Source organism: Bos taurus, chromosome 8 (genome assembly GCF_002263795.3).
Source record: "Bos taurus isolate L1 Dominette 01449 registration number 42190680 breed Hereford chromosome 8, ARS-UCD2.0, whole genome shotgun sequence".
NCBI lineage: Eukaryota > Metazoa > Chordata > Mammalia > Artiodactyla > Bovidae > Bos > Bos taurus.
The window spans coordinates 83,868,182-83,886,094 of record NC_037335.1 but is presented as its reverse complement, the minus strand read 5'-3'; the positions used below and the strand labels follow the sequence as shown (position 1 = coordinate 83,886,094).

The 17,913-nt window shown below is 40.4% G+C and overlaps 1 protein-coding gene across 2 annotated transcripts in view; it reads left to right on the top strand.

The window, feature by feature from the left end:
* The window catches only part of IARS1 (isoleucyl-tRNA synthetase 1), an 81,194-nt gene that overhangs the window by 32,490 nt on the left and 30,791 nt on the right, over positions 1–17,913 (top strand). For both annotated transcript variants that reach the window (XM_005210426.5, NM_001101069.2), the window contains 9 exon segments: positions 5,460–5,582; positions 6,080–6,171; positions 6,764–6,862; positions 8,991–9,117; positions 10,364–10,437; positions 10,837–11,031; positions 13,547–13,633; positions 15,318–15,401; positions 16,520–16,664. In XM_005210426.5, the coding sequence (XP_005210483.1) occupies positions 5,460–5,582; positions 6,080–6,171; positions 6,764–6,862; positions 8,991–9,117; positions 10,364–10,437; positions 10,837–11,031; positions 13,547–13,633; positions 15,318–15,401; positions 16,520–16,664 (1,026 nt within the window).

The window sequence follows — 17,913 nt, the reverse complement described above, 5'->3', positions numbered from 1 at the left end:
CCCATCAATTTGCCATGAAGTGTTGGGACCAGATGCCATGGTCTTGGTTTTCTGAATATTGAGCTTTGAGCCAACTTTTCACTCTCCTCTTTCACTTGCATCAAGAGGCTTCTTCTTTGCTTTCTGCCATAAGGGTGGTGTCATCTGCATATCTGAGGTTATTGATATTTCTTCTGGAAATCTTGATTCCAGCTTGTGCTTCTTCCAGCCCAGCATTTCTCACGATGTACTCTGCATAGAAGTTAAATAAGCAGGGTGACAATATACTGCCTTGATGTACGCCTTTTTCTATTTGGAACCAATCTGTTGTTCCATGTCCAGTTCTAACTCTCGCTTCCTGACCTGCATACAAGTTTCTCAAGAGGCAGATCAGGTGGTCTGGTATTCCCATCTCCTTCAGAATTTTCCACAGTTTATTGTGATACACACAGACTATTGACTATTGACTATGCTTTGGCATAGTCAGTAAAGCAGAAATAGATGTTTTTCTGGAACTCTCTTGCTTTTTTGATGATCCAGCAGATGTTGGCAATTTGATCTCTGGTTCCTCTGCCTTTTTTAAAACCAGCTTGACCATCTGGAAGTTCATGGTTCACGTACTATTGAAGCCTGGTTGGAGAATTTTGAGCATTACTTTACTAGCATGTGAGATGAGTGCAATTGTGTGGTAGTTTGAGCATTCTTTGGCATTGCCTTTCTTAGGGGTTGGAATGAAAACTGACCTTTTCCAGTCCTGTGGGCACTGCTGAGTTTTCCATATTTGCTGGCATGTTGAGTGCAGCACTTTCACAGCGTCATCTTTCAGGATTTGAAATAGCTCAACTGGAATTCCATCACCTCCACTAGCTTTGTTCATAGTGATGCTTCCTAAGGCCCACTTGACTTCACATTCCAAGATGTCTGGCTCTAGATAAGTGTGAGTGATCACACCATCATGATTATCTGGGTTGTGAAGATCTTTTTGTACAATTCTTCTGTGTATTCTTGCCACATCTTCTTTATATCTTCTGCTTCTGTTAGGTCCATACCATTTCTGTCCTTTATTGAGCCCATCTTTGCATGAAATGTTCCCTTGGTATCTCTAGTTTTCTTGAAAAAATCTCTAGTCTTTCCCAGGGTAATTTTTCTAAAAATGTAATCCTTTTAATGTAATTTGTGTATGAATAAAACTGAAGAGCATAGGTATGAAGGGCACATATTTAGAACTAAACCACACTTTAACTCACAGCCCTGCCACTAACAGGCCATCTGTAGGTAAGTTACTTAGCCTGTCTTAAGTTCCTTTCCCTCCTGTGTGACACGCGGTGATAGTACCAGCCTATCTGGGTAACTTGCAAGGATTAAATGGATTCATCCGTTTAGAGCATTAGTACAATACCTGACACTTATAAGAGTGTGTGCAGTCACTGCAGGGAGTGTAGACCCCACTGGGGACAAAACAAATTCTTTTCGACTTGATCATTTTGTCAGTGAGAGAGGCAGTGAAGCTTGTTGGTCCCTATTGGTCTTTTTTTTTTTTTCCCATACTAAACCTTTGCAGGGATTTTTATTATGGAAATGTTCAAACATACACAGATGTTAAGAAAATACAGTAATTTCTTAGGTTCATGTCATCCAGCTGCTTTAATCATTAAAAATAATCATCAACATTTTGGAATTTCCATTTTACCTATCTCATTACGTCTCCCCTTCCCCAACACCATTTTTATTTTGACTGGAGGGTTTTATAGCAAATCTTCACGATTGTATCTTTCATCTGCAAGTACTTCTGTATGCATCTCTGACTTATAACGACTTTGATTTTTAACATAGCCACTGTGCCATTATATCCAATGAAAGGAATAGTTGCTTGATATCATCCAATGCTTGGTCGGTATTCAAATTAGATGGAAAGGAAACACTCCTGATAATACTATTTATTGAGTTTTGGGAACTGATCAAATTTCAGTTATCCATAATAATTTTAGGGTCCACTGGTGTGGTTGTTCCACTGATAATAAATAATAAAGAGGTAACTTCTTGGTGTCTTCTCTGTTCTGAATGCCAGGCAGGTAAATATTATAGAAGATCATATCTTTAAGTTTCAGCCTTTAAACTCGGTAGACATTTTCCAAGAGACTTTCCATGTTGCGACTTTGCCAGACAGTGTACTATATAATCTCTCTGCAGAGTCTGTGGACTTCTACGTGACCATGTTGGGTATCATTCTGGCTCTGTTCAGGAATGCTGCTGTCTTAGCTACTTGAATTGTATAGGGTTGTTTGCTCTATACTAAATGATTTAAAATGCTGGGCTTTGGGGCTTGCCCTATCTGTGTTGCTTAGTTTCCTTTTCAGGGTCCTCCTTCATGACCAGGATGTCACTTCCCTTGCTGCTGGCACACTCACATGTCACTTCATACCAGACAGCCTCTCAGCATAACGACAATTGAACATAGGCCCACGTGGAACCATGCTGGCTTTCCAGCCTATTTTGGAGTCAAACTAGGTTGTAGTTTTACTTTTAATCTTAGATAATCCCTTTAATTTTAGATTTCAAGCAACATAGCAAAGAGGTAAAGACCTTGGACTCTGGAACCAGGCTGTTTGCTTTTGAATCTGAGCATTGCCGCTTTGCAGCTGGATTAATTCTTTGTGCCTCAGCTACTTTATTCATAAAATGGAGATAGTTGCTAGGTTGTCTGAGGGGAGCATATGGTGAAAACCTAGTACAGCTATCTGCCTTCCTCACAGGATTGTTGTAAAGGTTTAAATAAGCTAATGTAAATGTGGTCAAGTGTTCAGAGCACTGTCTGATACAGCGCTTTATAACTGTTTGCCCAGATTATTGTTAACATTGCTCAAAGTATACTCCTGAAGCATCATGGTGTACCCAGGCTGCTTGGGGCCTGTGTTATTTTGTAAAGTGAATAGTTTGGGTCAGGGAGTTGTTTTAATTAGTTAATTATATATGCTGAGCCTTGCAGTTTTCAGGATCTTACTGGCCCAATGAAGTATTGAACCTGGGCCCTCGCAGTGAAAGCACCAAGGTCTAACCACTGAACTGCTGGGGAATTCCCATAAAGTGGATAATTTGGATTTAGATAAGTGTTACCATACTTTCAGGTGCTCCCTGACAGGATGCAAATCCAGAAGCACATCAAGCATTGTCCAGTACTAAACATACCTTATACTTGTATGTTCTTCGGCTTTGTGTATACATGTATGTGTGTATATATGCTGCTTTTATAATTGAAATTTGATTTTGTTCTAATATTTTCACATGTGTCGTCTTCTCACTTAGTAGATATTCTGCTCTATTAGGGGTTTGTGAGGTAATGGCTGGGAAGACTGATCTAGCTCCCTACCCTACTGTTCAGTTCAGTTCAATCACTCAGTCATGTCCGACTCTTTGCGACCCCATGGACTGCAACATACCAGGCCTCCCTGTCCATCACCAACTACCAGAGTTTACCCAAACACATGTCCATTTAGTGCCATCTAACCATCTTACTCTGTTGTCCCCTTCTCCTCCCACCTTCAATCTTTCCCAGCATTGGGCTCTCTTCAGATGAGTCAGTTCTTTACATCAGGTGGCGAAAGTATTGGAGTTTCAGCTTCAACATCAGTCCTTCCAATGAATATTCAGGACTGATTTCCTTTAGGATAGACTTAGTTGGATCTCCTTGCAGTCCAAGGGACTCTCAAGAATCTTCTCCAACACAACAGTTCAAAAGCATCAAGTCTTTGGTGCTCAGCTTTCTTTATGGTCCAATTCTCACATCCATACATGACTACTTTTCTTCCAAGGAGCAAGCATCTTTTAATTTCATGGCTGCAGTCACCATCTGCAGTGATTTTGGAGCCCCAAAACAGTCAGCCACTGTTTCCACTGTTTTCCCATCTATTTCCCATGAAGTGATGGGACCAGATGCCACGGTCTTAGTTTTCTGAATATTGAGCTTTGAGCCAACTTTTTCACTCTTCTCTTTCACTTGCATCAGGAGGCTTCTTCTTTGCTTTCTGCCATAAGGGTGGTATCATCTGCGTATCTGAGGTTATTGATATTTCTCCTGGCAATCTTGTTTCCAGTTTTTGCTTCACCCAGCCCAGAGTTTCTCATGATGTACTCTGCATATAAGTTAAATAAGCAGAGTGACAATACACAGCCTTGACGTACTCCTTTTCCTATTTGGAACCAGTCTGTTGTTCCATGTCCAGTTCTAACTGTTGCTTCCTGACCTGCATACAGATTTCTCAAGAGGCATGTCAGGTGGTCTGGTATTCCCATTTCTTGAAGAATTTTCCACAGTTTGTTGTTTTCCAGCAGTCAAAGGCTTCCGCGTAGTTAATAAAGCAGAAATAGATGTTTTTCTGGAACTCTCTTGCTTTTTCGATAATCCAACAGATGTTGGCAATTTGATCTCTGGTTCCTCTGCCTTTTCTAATCCAGCTTGAACGTGTAGAAGTTCATGGTTCACATACTATTGAAGCCTGGCTTGGAGAATTTTGAGCATTACTTTGCTAGCATGTGAGATGAGTGCAAATTGTGTGGTAGTTAGAGCATTCTTTGGCATCATCTTTCTTAGGGATTGGAATAAAAACTGACCTTTTCTAGTCCTGTGGCCACTGCTGAGTTTTCCAAATTTGCTAACATATTGAGTGCAGCACTTTCACAGCATCATCTTTTAGGATTTGAAATAGCTCAAGTGGAATTCCATTACCTCCACTAGCTTTGTTCATAATGATGGTTCTTTTTTTTTTTTTATAATGATGGTTCTTAAGGCCCACTTGACTTTGCATTCCAGGTTGTCTGGCTCTAGGTGAGTGATCACACCATAGTGATTATCTGGGTCATGAAGATCTTGTTTGTTCTTGCCACCTTTTCTTAATATCTTCTGCTTTTGTTAGGTCCATACCATTTCTGTCCTTTATTCAGCCCGTCTTTGCATGAAATGTTCTCTTGGTATCTCTAATTTTTTTGAAGAGATCTGTAGACTTGCCCATTCTATTGTTTTCGTCTATTTCTTTGCACTGATCACTGAGGAAGGCCTTCTTATGTCTCCTTGCTATTCATTGGAATCTGCATTCAAATGGGTATATCTTTCCTTTTCTCCTTTGCTTTTTTGCTTCTCTTCTTTTCTCAGCTATTTGTAAGCCCTCCTCAGACAGCCATTTTGCCTTTTTGCATTTCTTTTTTCTGGGGATGGTCTTGATCCCTGTCTCCTGTATAGTGTCACAAACCTCTGTCCATAGTTCTTCAGGCACTCTGTCTACCAGATCTAAAACACTGCTGTAGGGCTCTGGATTCTCTGAATGATCCTTGAGTTAACTTCAATTGAGAGAATAACAAAAGTTGATTACAATTATAGGTCAGGATACTGAAAAATTCTATAAATCTGTTGCCTGGCATGCTTTTCTCCTGCCATATCCACACGTAACTACTTTGTACTTCCCTTCCTCCTTTCTCCTTTGCCCTAGGACGATTATCGGGTCTGTATGGATTTCAACATCATTCAGAAAGACTCTCTCCCTATTTGCCCTGTGGATGCCTCAGGCTGTTTTACAGCTGAAGTGACAGATTTTGCAGGACAGTATGTGAAGGTTTGTATCTGTGTGACTTAGAAAGGTGTCAGTTTCATCCTACTTCTTTCATTAATTAGTTTTTACTAAATAGCTTTCATATCTGGGATATTTTTTTCCCCCAGGAAGTTGGTTTTGTTTTGTTTCAGCATATAAAATCAGATTAGCTGCTTTCCAAGGTCTAATATTTTCAGAGGATGCATGCTGTAATTTCAAGGGTAGGAATCAGAAAAAATGAACTCTGGTTTGTGACTCAGGAAGCAGCTTTGTGACCTTGTGTAGTCACTGCTAATTGAAAATTTCATTTCTTAAATGATCTGGAACATACTTTAAAAGTATTTAATGTTATACAATAGCTGAGATATAGACCAAGTATTTTTGTAATACTTTTGTTATTTATGTGTTTTAGTCACAGTAAAGGAAACAAAATAACAGATTTTAGTAATATACTTAATTATATTATATTAGTAATTATTGTGGGATTTTTTAATGGCTAGATTTTAATTTTTTAAAAATAGGATGCTGACAAAAATATCATCAAGACTCTAAAGGAACAAGGTCGACTTCTTGTTGCCAGCACCTTCACCCATAGCTACCCTTTTTGTTGGAGGTGAGATGAAATACAGCTAGAACTTCAGACTTGTGAATATACTTGTTATGTAAAACCATTTCATCATTCCGTGGTTCCCATCTCATTTGTATCCTTTCAAGTTAGTGTGTGGAAACTTCATTTTTGTTTTAATGAGAATTTTATGAATTCACCTATATAGTTATTCTATCTTTAGATGTTAGAAAAATAGATTTGTACCAATATCCTTTGTGTTAAGATCACATTTCTCTGGGATGAGATATATGTCTACAATTTTCTAATGGAATTTAGTGAGGAATATCATGTGATGTAAGACATCATAGTATGAAGATGTGGGTTAAAATGGAATGTTCAGTGGCATCATGTTTCATTCCTGTTTCCTCTTTGCTGAGGTTGACATCAGTTCTTAGACAGCTGTCACACAAGCAGAACTACAGTTTTGTTAACTGTCATTTTCCGCCTGTCGTGGAGGGAGATGACATAGACACTAGTATTTGCAGTAGAAGACCTAATACATGATGGTGATGTGAGGAAGAAACTAAAGGTCAGTCTTACCCTGGGTCCCTGCATACCTCAGTCTGACCAGCCACATTCTGCATTTTTGCTTTCCCAGGTCAGACACTCCACTCATTTACAAAGCAGTGCCTAGCTGGTTCGTTAGGGTGGAGCACATGGTGGATCAGCTGCTGAGGAACAATGACCTGTGTTACTGGTGAGCAGTTAAATGTGTATCTTCATAATGTCCTTTGTCAGTAGTTAATATTGGTTTACACTTCCTCCAAATTATAATTGTTTTAAAAGCCATCTTTAATTGTATAGTAATAGCTGTGTGTTATTTTGTTTATTCAGGAACACAAAATAAATAATTTTGTATAATAGAAGCAGAATCCCTCTCGTGATAGACATATAGGGGATATGTCTTACCTCATGATAAGACATACAGGGGAATATTTTTCTTAACCCAGTGAAAATGAGAAGTTGCCATTCATTTGATCTGAATGACTTTGGAAAACTGTCAGAGTCCCCTAGCTTTAAGTGATAGTCATTTTCAGGATAAAAATTTATCTTTGGAGGTACTACAGAAGCCATTTAATACTTTATTTTTGACACTTATTGAGTTCCTAAAATACGGTGATACCTTGTGTACTGTGGGTTCATAGATAAATACTGCAAGGATAGAATCCTTGTTCTTTTCGGCTAATATCTAAATTGCAGAGAGGTGTTACAGTAGTTCTTCCCTTTTGCCATGGTGGGTGTGTTCCAAGACCCCCCCAGTGGATGTCTGAAAACGCAGATAGTATTGAATCCTAAATGTATTTCTCTGGTAGCTCAGTGGTAAAGAATCCGCCTGCAGTGCAAGAGACACAAGTTTGATCCCTGGGTCAGGAAGATCCCCTGGAGAAGGAAGTGCAACCCAGTCCAGTATTCTTGCCTAGAGAATCCATTGACAGAGGAGCCTGGTGGGCTACCGGTCATGAGTTGGACACAACTTAGTGACAAAACAACAACTGAACCCTGTACCTTATGTACGGTGCTTTTCCTGTACATATTTACAAACCTGTGATGAAGTTTAATTTATAAACTAGGCACAATAAGAGTACCCAAATTGCTAGCATCACTGCTTTTGTACTTTGGGACCATTATTAAGTAAAAATAAGGGTTATCTGAACACAGGCACTGAAGTAGTCAACAGTTGACCTGGTAACTGACTTGGTAACTGCTAGGCTACAGTCCGTGGGGTCACAAAGAGTCGTACGTGTCTGGGTGACGAAGCAGGTACACTGTAGGTGCAAAAATGATCTAAGTCTAAATCTTTGTATTCCAGAAGAACATTTTTTTATGGAGAGTTTTGAGGGTAATCACTAGTTTTTACTTTTCCAAGAAGTTCTTGGGGGAAGTAAGAAATAGTGCATTTGACTTTGGAAGAATGGAGAGAATCTCTGGGCAGTAAGAGGAAATTGTATATTTCTTAGTAAGTTGACCCTGATTTCTCAAGAGAAAGTAGTTTTTTTCATTTGTATACCTTTTCGTTTCCTAGTGGAGTGCTCAGTGTGGATAATTAGTGTGGCTGCCTTATTGGGAATTGTGGGGAGAGGGTACAGGCCTATAAATTGACCTAGGATGTTAATTGCAGTGCCTGAGCATACAGGATATTTTGGAGCTGAAGGGTGCCCTAACTCAGGCTTGAAGTTTGGCAAGATTTTCTGCAAAGTTGAACCTTAAAGAATAAGGAGTCATTTACCAGTCAGAAGCTGTAGGAACCTTGGGGAAGGAGGGTGGCAAGTTGAAGGTTATCAAAGTGGAGGGATGGCACAGGCAAAGGCAGTGAGGTAAGCAGCTACGTTCTAAGTACTCGCCTTATTCCTGGACCCTGAAGTGCAGTGGCAGGGGGACTGCAGGTGAGCCTGGAGAGGCAGCTACCCACCGACTACAAACAGCCCCACTCGTTCGCACTCTTACTTTATAGGTGATTAAGAGCCCTTACCTAGTGACTTTTAGTAAAAGCACTATTGTGTGGTTGACCGGAGGACTAGGTCTGAGTAGGATCAGGGTGATTAGTTAAAGAATTGCAGCAGTCCTGCAGTTGGAGAGCAGGCCTGGGAAGCTTATGTGCTGTGGAGTTTCATATTACAGAGCATCTTCCCTGGGATGAATTCACAGCAGAAACAACCACTGTAGGTTTTTTGGTACTGTCCTTGTAGAAAACATTCTCCTAGAAGTGAGTGCACAGATTCCAGAGTGTTAGTTTCACAAAGGATTATACAAAGGCTTATGCAGATATAATTTTATAAGTTTACTTACTAATGTTTTGATGTGATTATCTGATATGTTTATTGCAGGGTCCCAGAGTTTGTGCGAGAAAAGCGATTTGGAAATTGGCTGAAAGATGCACGTGACTGGGCAATTTCCAGAAACAGATACTGGGGCACTCCTATCCCACTGTGGGTCAGCAGTGACTTCGAGGAGGTGAGGCAGGGCAGGAGGGCAGTATATCCTCGTGTTGATTTTTGCAGAAGCACCTCGTTCATGTATCTCAGTATGGGGTAAAAGAATATGGTTTCTTTATTATTTCGTTCCTTTATTTCATCAGGTTTTTTTTCTCTTTATTCCTTCCTAATATCATGACATAAATAAGAATATGTTTTAAATTTATTTTAAATTATATTTTCTTTAATTAAATATAGTTTTAAATTTCCCTTTGCGTAAAAGTGAAGAATGCAAGTTGTATTTGTCTCTGGGAAATCCTCACATTGTTTATCTTGTGTTACTTAGATTCTTTTTTACCTCTGAGTTTTTAATGAACAGAAAAGACTCCACGCCCTGCACTAAGTGGCAGTATATTGAAACAACCTTTTAGTGATAAAAAGGACAACTTAAAATTACCAAAGGATTATAGACCTTTAATCTATAAAGTCAAATGTGTGTGTGTGTGTGTGTGTAAATAAATAATAACAGACATATAGATGTATTTCCTGTGCTGAATGCTAAGAGCATTAGAACGGTTATAAAGAGCAGCAGCCCAGGGACCTCAGTAAATCTCTGATAGGGACCTGAAAGGCAAGAGTGAAATAACTAAATCAGAGGACTTTTCAGAACTGAGCAGGAGGGGCAGAGAAAGAAGGCTGTGTATGTTTGTTAGATAGCAGATGTCCTCTGGATGTGAACTACAGCAGCTCCTACTAGTGTAAGTCAGGAACTTGGCTCCTGTTTGATGACTCCCCATTATGAATAGCCCCGGCCAAGTCCCTTTCCCAGCCTCCTTACATGAACATAATCCTGGTATCTTTCAATCTGATTATTTGGTCCAGTTCATACACAATAAATTAGTTCCAGCTTTAATTTGAGAAGATTTAGGATTAAAAAGCCAAATTCAGGTGCCAGGAATAAACTAAGATGCCTTAGAGCAATAGTCTAGGCATTTCACTTATGCTTATTACTTTTAGCAGAGATTTGGACATAGTAAATCCTCAAGAAATAGTAGTTGAGATGATGGCTGTGAAACTCTCTCTCTGTTGGGAATTTCTGTGATACAGGGATAGGTAGCAAAGAAGTGAAGTCTGCTCACCTATTCAGACAGTTTCCCACAGTCTTTCATGTGGAGCCACATTGATGATAACTGTTGTGAAGATGAAAGGTTTCTAAATCTAAAAATAAATGTTACATAAATTAACTGCATGTGATCTTTGACTCTGAGGCCTTTTATCTTTGACAGGTAGTATGTATTGGGTCAATAGCAGAACTGGAAGAACTATCAGGAACAAAGATCTCAGATCTCCACAGAGAGAGGTCAGTTTCTGCCGGTTTGATTCACTTCTGTTCTGTCATTCAGAGAGTATGGGGCTAGGTCCTAGCCTGTTAAGACATGGTCTCTGTTGCATGTCATAGAGCTCCATGAAGAGATCAAACACTAGTTTGCTAAATTACTTTGCTGTTGATGATTCATGTCATCTTGAGGAAAGGTGGCATCTGTCCTTGAGTTAGATGTCAGGAGACTCTGACATATAACCTTCCAGACTGAGCACTGATGACACTTTGTGAAAGCCTGTGATAATTGCCAGTATTTCTGTTTGCATGTAAAAGAGCTGTGAGAGCATTGTGTTTCCTTTTGGCAATTAAACTGTATGTTCTGTTTTGCTTAAAGTTAATTGAAGCAGCTATTTCTTCATTTACTTCTTTGTTTACTAGCATTGACCATCTGACCATTCCTTCACGCTGTGGAAAGGGATTGTTGCATCGTGTCTCTGAAGTGTTTGACTGTTGGTTCGAGAGTGGCAGCATGCCATATGCTCAAATTCATTATCCATTTGAAAACAAGAGGGAGTTTGAGGATGCATTTCCTGCAGACTTCATTGCTGAAGGCATTGACCAAACCAGAGGATGGTATGTTCCTTGTTCTTAAAAGTGATTTATTGATTTGATTTAACTTAGCAGGTATTTTACTTTTAATCAGCTAGGTGCTGGGGAGATTGTGTCAGACAAGATAGGCTCTGCTCCTGCCCTCTGTGCCTTACCACCACATACCAAAAAAGTGTCTTTTGAGAAGGTATCTCTTACTACATTACTGCAGTAGTTTTAGAGTTTGAATTATTTCTTTGACATTTTTGAATACAGAGATTTATTATATTGGAAGTTTAAGTGATACAAAACAATATATGTCCCTCTTAGTTGGTTTACTTCAAATCATTTACTCAAATATTTAGTGGGTATTTACATACAAGATATTGGGGAGGTTGCTACAAAATTGAGGAATAGTTGAAAATGTACTCAGGTGTTAAGGCTAGCCTCATAACTTTGTGAAAAATCCAGATTTAAAATCTAAAAAAAAAAAAAACAAAGCCCATGATGGGAGTAAGAGTTTGCTTGCACAACTGAAGGACCCACATGCCACAAGGAAGATCAAAGATCCCATGTGCTACAATTAAGACCAAATAAATACCCCTTCCTCTGAGGGCAGGTCAGGAGGACCCTGGTTTTATCTGGTGCCTTACTGAAAGTGGTGCCCTCATCCTTTTAATTAGGAAAAGATGAATTACTGGGCCACAATGCTGGTTAGTTACATGTATGTCTTTGGGGGTCCTTCCAACCATTTTGAGCCATTCCATTCCAGCAGTGAGATTTATCTGAGTCTTTGACATGAGGACTGAGGCCTGGCTGGACTGTCCACCCACCCTGCTGTATTGCTGGTGACGAGATTGTCCTCTTTGGGGGTATCAGTCTGTCTCCTGTGGAGAGCCTGGGATTTGACCTCATAGATCATTTTGACTTACACGTTTTGAACTTTAGCCATAATCTAAAGACTGCAAACTGGCTGTGATTCGGTATAACCTGGACCAGTCCTGTTTGCCCCATGACATCAGGTGGGAACTGAATGTTGTGACCACTAACGGTAATATCAGTCGTCCCATCATTTCCTCCCACGGGTAGGTGCAGGCTTGAGGGATGCTAGGTCCCTTCCTCCTTGGGCTGAGGGCTCCTTCCTTTTGGTGCTCTGTCCCATCCACCTCCCTCCAACTGCTGCCTCAGGTCAGCTGTGCTCTGCTGGGGAGCAAAGGGAAAGGGGAGGAGGGAGAAGCAAGCCGTGTGTGAGCCTCAGGAGCTTCCCCCTCCCCACTCCTTATCCCCCTGCTTGAGCCACAGGCATTAATTGGAAGCTGAGAGGAGTTACAGCTGTTGGCATGAAATCTCCTTCACCCTAACCTGGGGAGGTGAGGACCAGCAGATAATTGCATCCTTCCTTGAGCTGTTGCTGAACGCTGACACTCTAAAGCCAGCTCAGATTCTATAAAAATAAAGTAAAAAAGAAACAAAAAACAATGTTTTTGGACTGACCCACGTTCTTATTATACTTTCATTTGTAATGTTTCTGAAGGAGTATTTAAGGAATGCTGGGTCATTTTCTGTCTTTACTACTAGTAGTCTTCACAAACTGTTGGAATTCCAGCCTTAATGTTCTGGAATGTACTATTTTTAGCTTTCAATCCATTTTTCTATAGAAACAGCTTTTCTTAAAGAGAAAGCCAGATGACTGACCAATAAGTTGTTTGAGGAATTTCCAGATCTGGCAACTGTTAAAAGCTGTCATGTGGGTCCACATGTGCACACTGCCTCCTTCCCCTTCTGTCAGGCATGGTCTGCCTCTCCTGAGAACTGTGGTCCTATTGACCTGCCCTCAGAGGAAGGGGTATCTGATCATTTATTCAAGGGATCTGGTCTCCCATCCCCATCATTTGTGTCTGGTGATGTTCTTTGACTGCAAAATCCGGTCCTAGATGACACTGGGACAGCTTACATGGGTGTGATGTGGTTCTTTTAGGAAACAATCTAGCTAGCAAATAAATGACATGCATGATATCTGATATAATAAAAACATTTTCTATGTTCCTACAGTCTACCTTTTGACTTTTGAATGAGAGTGCTTTTTGCGTCTTTTGTCATCAGGCTGTCCCCTATGACCTTGTGCTAAAGGCAACATACATCTCTGGATTTTCAGCCTGGCATTTCTGGGAGGTCCTGAGAGAACACCCAGCGTTGCCCACCTCTGCCTTGTGGCTGTCCAACTAGCTCCCCAAGGAAGGTGATAGTACTGTCCCCAGCAGAGAGTCAGTACCTCACTCCAGAGTTTTATTTGCTTTAAATAAAGTACATTTTATTCCTAGTGAAAAGCTCTAGTATGATTGGTCTACAGTGGGTCCTGTCCTTAATTTTTTTACTGCTCCCTAGATGATCCTGATATATCACCAGGCTTAAGAACCATTGCTTTAAGTGCTTATCAAGAAATGTAACTTACCTAAAATAGAAATTCAGTGCAATAAGTAAACACAGTTTTCTTTCCTGTGCTTGAATTCTATTTCTTATTTTATTGAACTGTTTCTTTGTGTGTTTTTTTTCCCCCCAGGTTTTACACCTTGCTGGTGCTAGCCACATCTCTCTTTGGACGGCCACCATTCAAAAATGTGATTGTGAATGGACTTGTCCTGGCAAGGCAGGTGCACTCCCTTGTATAATGATGAGTTCCAGTTCCTCTCTGTTCTTAGAGCGTTTTCTGGTTGGATCTAACCGTTCTTTGTGAATAGAGGAATTTAGAAATGCACCAGTTCTGTTCCTGTTCTTTCCTTCCTTCTACTTTTATACTTCTTTCTGTTTTCTGTTTTCATCCAACTTCTGTCCTTCTCCACCTGTAGCATTCTATCTCTACATATCCCTCTGTCTTATGAGAAGGACTTCATTAAGAACTAAGCCTAATGGAGGCGGACCAAGGTGGGGACATGTGTCCCATTATACTACTAATGATAAAATAGCATTTGTCATTTAGAATTTTATAAAGTACTTTTGCTTATAGCTCTTATTTAATCTGTGAACTGGTCCTTTAATGTACTTTTAGTTGTCCTCTTTTTAATATATGAAGAACCTGTTCGTTCCAGAGGCTTATAATAGAGAACTCTTATTTTTTCCTTTGCTTCCGTTGCCTCTAGTCATTAAAAGTAAAAACAAAAATAAGAAAATTAATTATTATACATAGATATCTTGCTTCGTGTGCCCTTCAAAGTGAGGGATGACACCTAGCACTGTCCCAGGCCCTGTTTTGAGCATTTATACATCTTTACTCATTACTCCCAGAGCCATTTGAAATGGGTCCTTTAATTGTCCGGTTCAACATCTGAGGCATTTGAGGTGCAGAAGAAGTAAGGTTACACTGCAACAGAGTGATAAATTCTAGTTCTGTACCTACATAGTCTGGCTCTACAGTCTGTGCTTAAAAAAAAAAAAAAATAGAAATCTTATTGAATTATAGTTGCGAAAATTAATAGAGACCGCTTATGTGCTTTGCCTGGTTTCCCCAGTGGTCATGTTTCTTGAAACCATAGCATATCGTCAAGATCAGGCTGTTGATTCAGTTCACCAATCTTAATCAGATTTCCCCAGTTACACTCATTTGCTATTGCATGCAATATTTCATGCATAGGTTCCTCTATCCACCCGCACAGTCAAAATACTGGGCCTGTTTCAGCATCATAGGATGTCTCTATTGCCCTTTTATAACCATACCTTCTCTACCCCTTCATACCCCACCAAGTTCAGCTTCAGCCCTAATCTCCAACACCTGGCAACCATTAATCTATTCCCCATCTCTGTAATTTTGTCATTTCAAGCATGATGCATAAATGGATTTGTATCCAGTTCTGTGCTTGACTTTTTTTTGTTCAGTGTAATTCCTGGAGATCCCTTGGGTGGTTGTATGTATCCATAGTTCCTTCTTGTTGTTGAGCAGTGTTCCATGATGACCAGCAGTTTGATCTTTCACCTGCTGAAAGACATTGGGGTTGTTTCTAGTGTTTGCCAACTATGAGTAAAACTGTGAACTTTTCTTCATAGATTTTGTGTAAATCGAAGTTTTCATTTCTCTGGGATAAATACAAAAGCTGTGTTTTTGAATTGTTATACTCTTACATCTTCCTGCTGCCATTTATTCTGAAACTTCTCCATTTACTCACTACAGTAGTCTGAAAGAAGCTTACACAGATTTTAACAAACAACCTAATTGTTGTGCCTTAATAGTAGCTTGTGTCCCCTTTGCAGTTATGTATTCCAAATTATAGATAATCTGTAGCCATATATAAACTGTGATGTTGACTTATTTAATTGATGTCTCCCTTTTGTTTTTCAAGTGATGGTCAAAAAATGAGCAAACGCAAAAAGAATTATCCAGACCCACTTTCAGTAATTGATAAATATGGTGCTGATGCCCTCAGGTACGGACCAGTGCTCTGCCTTGTGTGTATTTGTCGTCTCTTATGTAAGCATCTTACATTCAGTGATACAGTCATGGTTTCGGTGATGCTGATCATTCTATTAATTTGGTTTATAATTAGCTCTTTTTTAAAAATGCACGTCTATTACATGGAATTGTATTGATATGTTATTGACTTTAAATCCAAAGATCATTTTCTAAATTGTAAAGATGTTTCTAAATCTAGAGGTCTTTTGGAAGATGAGTCTCTGTGTTAGATTTTATTGAGTAGCACAGGTACTTCCAAGTTAGTTGCTGGTGCCTCTGACTTACTCCTATAGATTCCCTGTCTTGGTATTAAAATTCTTATATCATTTATTTCTATTTTGCACTTACTCCTCAGACAACCATATGAGGTACATTTATGCTAGAGCAAATAAAAATTAATAGTGAAAATTTTTTAGAGAAAGATACTGCTTGAAATAGAGTCATAAACTTTCAGTGCTCAGGTTAAAAGGAACCACGGAGATCTTGTTCTGCATCCTCCTGTTACTAACAGGAGACCCACACCCAGGGCCTTTGGGCAAGCGTATTTGCGGTTCCCATGTTGCCCAGGAGCAGTTTATTCAGTGTCCTGCAACCCCAGTTATCTGTTAGACTCAACCTTGGCATAGCTGACTACTTGGCCTGATTATTCTTTGTATTGAAGGCTGTCCTGCAGGATGTTTAACACTGTCCCTGGCCTCTGCCCTCTGAGTCCCTCTGTGTTGGCAAAATGCTTGTGTGGCTGTCCCTTGTGAATCCCTGATGCCTAAACACACAGTCCTGGGAGGAGGGCCCGGCTACTTCCTCTTGGTGCTGCCACGCCTCCTGGGGCCTGTGCCAAACCAGCCAGGACATGATTCTAGGTTAGTCCAGCGCCATATTCTGGTGTGGCACTCTTGGTCTCCCCTTTAGAATTTTCTAGGCCTCTTACAGAAAGTGAGAACTTTGTCAGTTTTAAGCGGACTGTTTGAAAAGTATTTATAATGTCCCCATTTTGCAGAAAAAGTGCTGATATGGGTATTACCCTGTCAACATGTCAGTAATATTTGGTTTACTGTCTTCATTCCATTTCCATGTAATTTTTTCTTCTTCCAGATTATATCTGATTAACTCCCCTGTGGTGAGAGCAGAAAACCTTCGCTTTAAGGAAGAGGGTGTCCGAGATGTCCTGAAGGATGTACTGCTCCCTTGGTACAATGCCTATCGCTTCTTCATCCAGAACGTCCTAAGGCTACAGAAGGTATGGGTTGCCATGCTACGGAGTGGGGTCTGCCCCACTGAGCTGGGTTTGTAAAAGATAGGGGTGAGCTGTGAGGTGGAGTTCCATGAGAGATTCGGCTGCGCAGGCCCCATGGGTGGGGGCTCGGAGCCGTTGGAAAGGCCGTAGATGAAGGTGCAACAGTTGTCTGGGGACTGTGCTGAGCCAAGGAGAACAGGACTGGAGCTTTGCCATTTGGGCAGATGCTCACCTCTGCAAGACACAGATGCTTCACCTGTTTAAGAAGAGTTGCTTTGGATATTCATTTAGCCAGCCAAATTCATGATGAGCAAGCAAGTAAAGAGTCAGCTACTGTCAGAGTGAGTGCCTCGTAAAGGCTGCTGCCTATGAGTGGTCAAGAAGGGCCACTTCATGAGGGCATTTGGGCTGAGACTCCAAGAAAAATTCTCATTGAGTTGCTGGGATGAAAAACAGTGGTTGTGATACACGTGAAGGTGTCTCAGAGCAGTGACCTGCTGACTTGGGAAGCATCCTCTGAGAAGGCCCCATGTGTTTTGCTGCCTCTGGTTCATCTTGTCTGCTAATGAACCCCCCCCTACCAGGAAGAACAGGGTCTTCTCCAGGCCCTAGTGTTGTTCCTCTTTTTGATCCCACCACCTCTCAGGCCAGTAGTCATGAAGTGGGTCTACTTTGCAGACCTCTGCCTGTGTGGAACTCAAGAACAGACTGGGATAAACCAGTCATCTCTGGGGCTTATCTGGGCCTGGCAGAAAGATGCAGACTACAGCACTGGGTGCTTAAATCAGGGCAGGAGTCAGTGTGGTTGCTCCCTCGCCATCCTGATGGTGATGCTGTTGAGATGGGACAGGTGAAGTGGGCCTTAAGGATCAAGGAGGATTTGCAAAGGAAAAAGCAGCAGGTAAATAGAGCATTCTGGGTAAAATAAATTAAGCAAAGACATTAACTCCTAGTATTCATTTTCAGCTTATAGATAGTTGTCCATTCCTACCCAGTTTTACTGTCCATCCTTCCTCAGATTTAAGGTAACTAAACACTATATTTACTGACAGGATTTTGAAATATTTCTGAATTCATAATTACTCTTTGATAATAGGAATCATTTTTTCCTAAATTCTCTTTAGTTCATTCAGAAATGTATTTCATTAATTGAGGACTTAATGTTCCAAATTTAGCATTTACTTGGAAAATATTGTTAAGAATCAGCAATTTAGATTGCCAGTAGAGTCTGTATTTTGTGATTTTTTTTTTT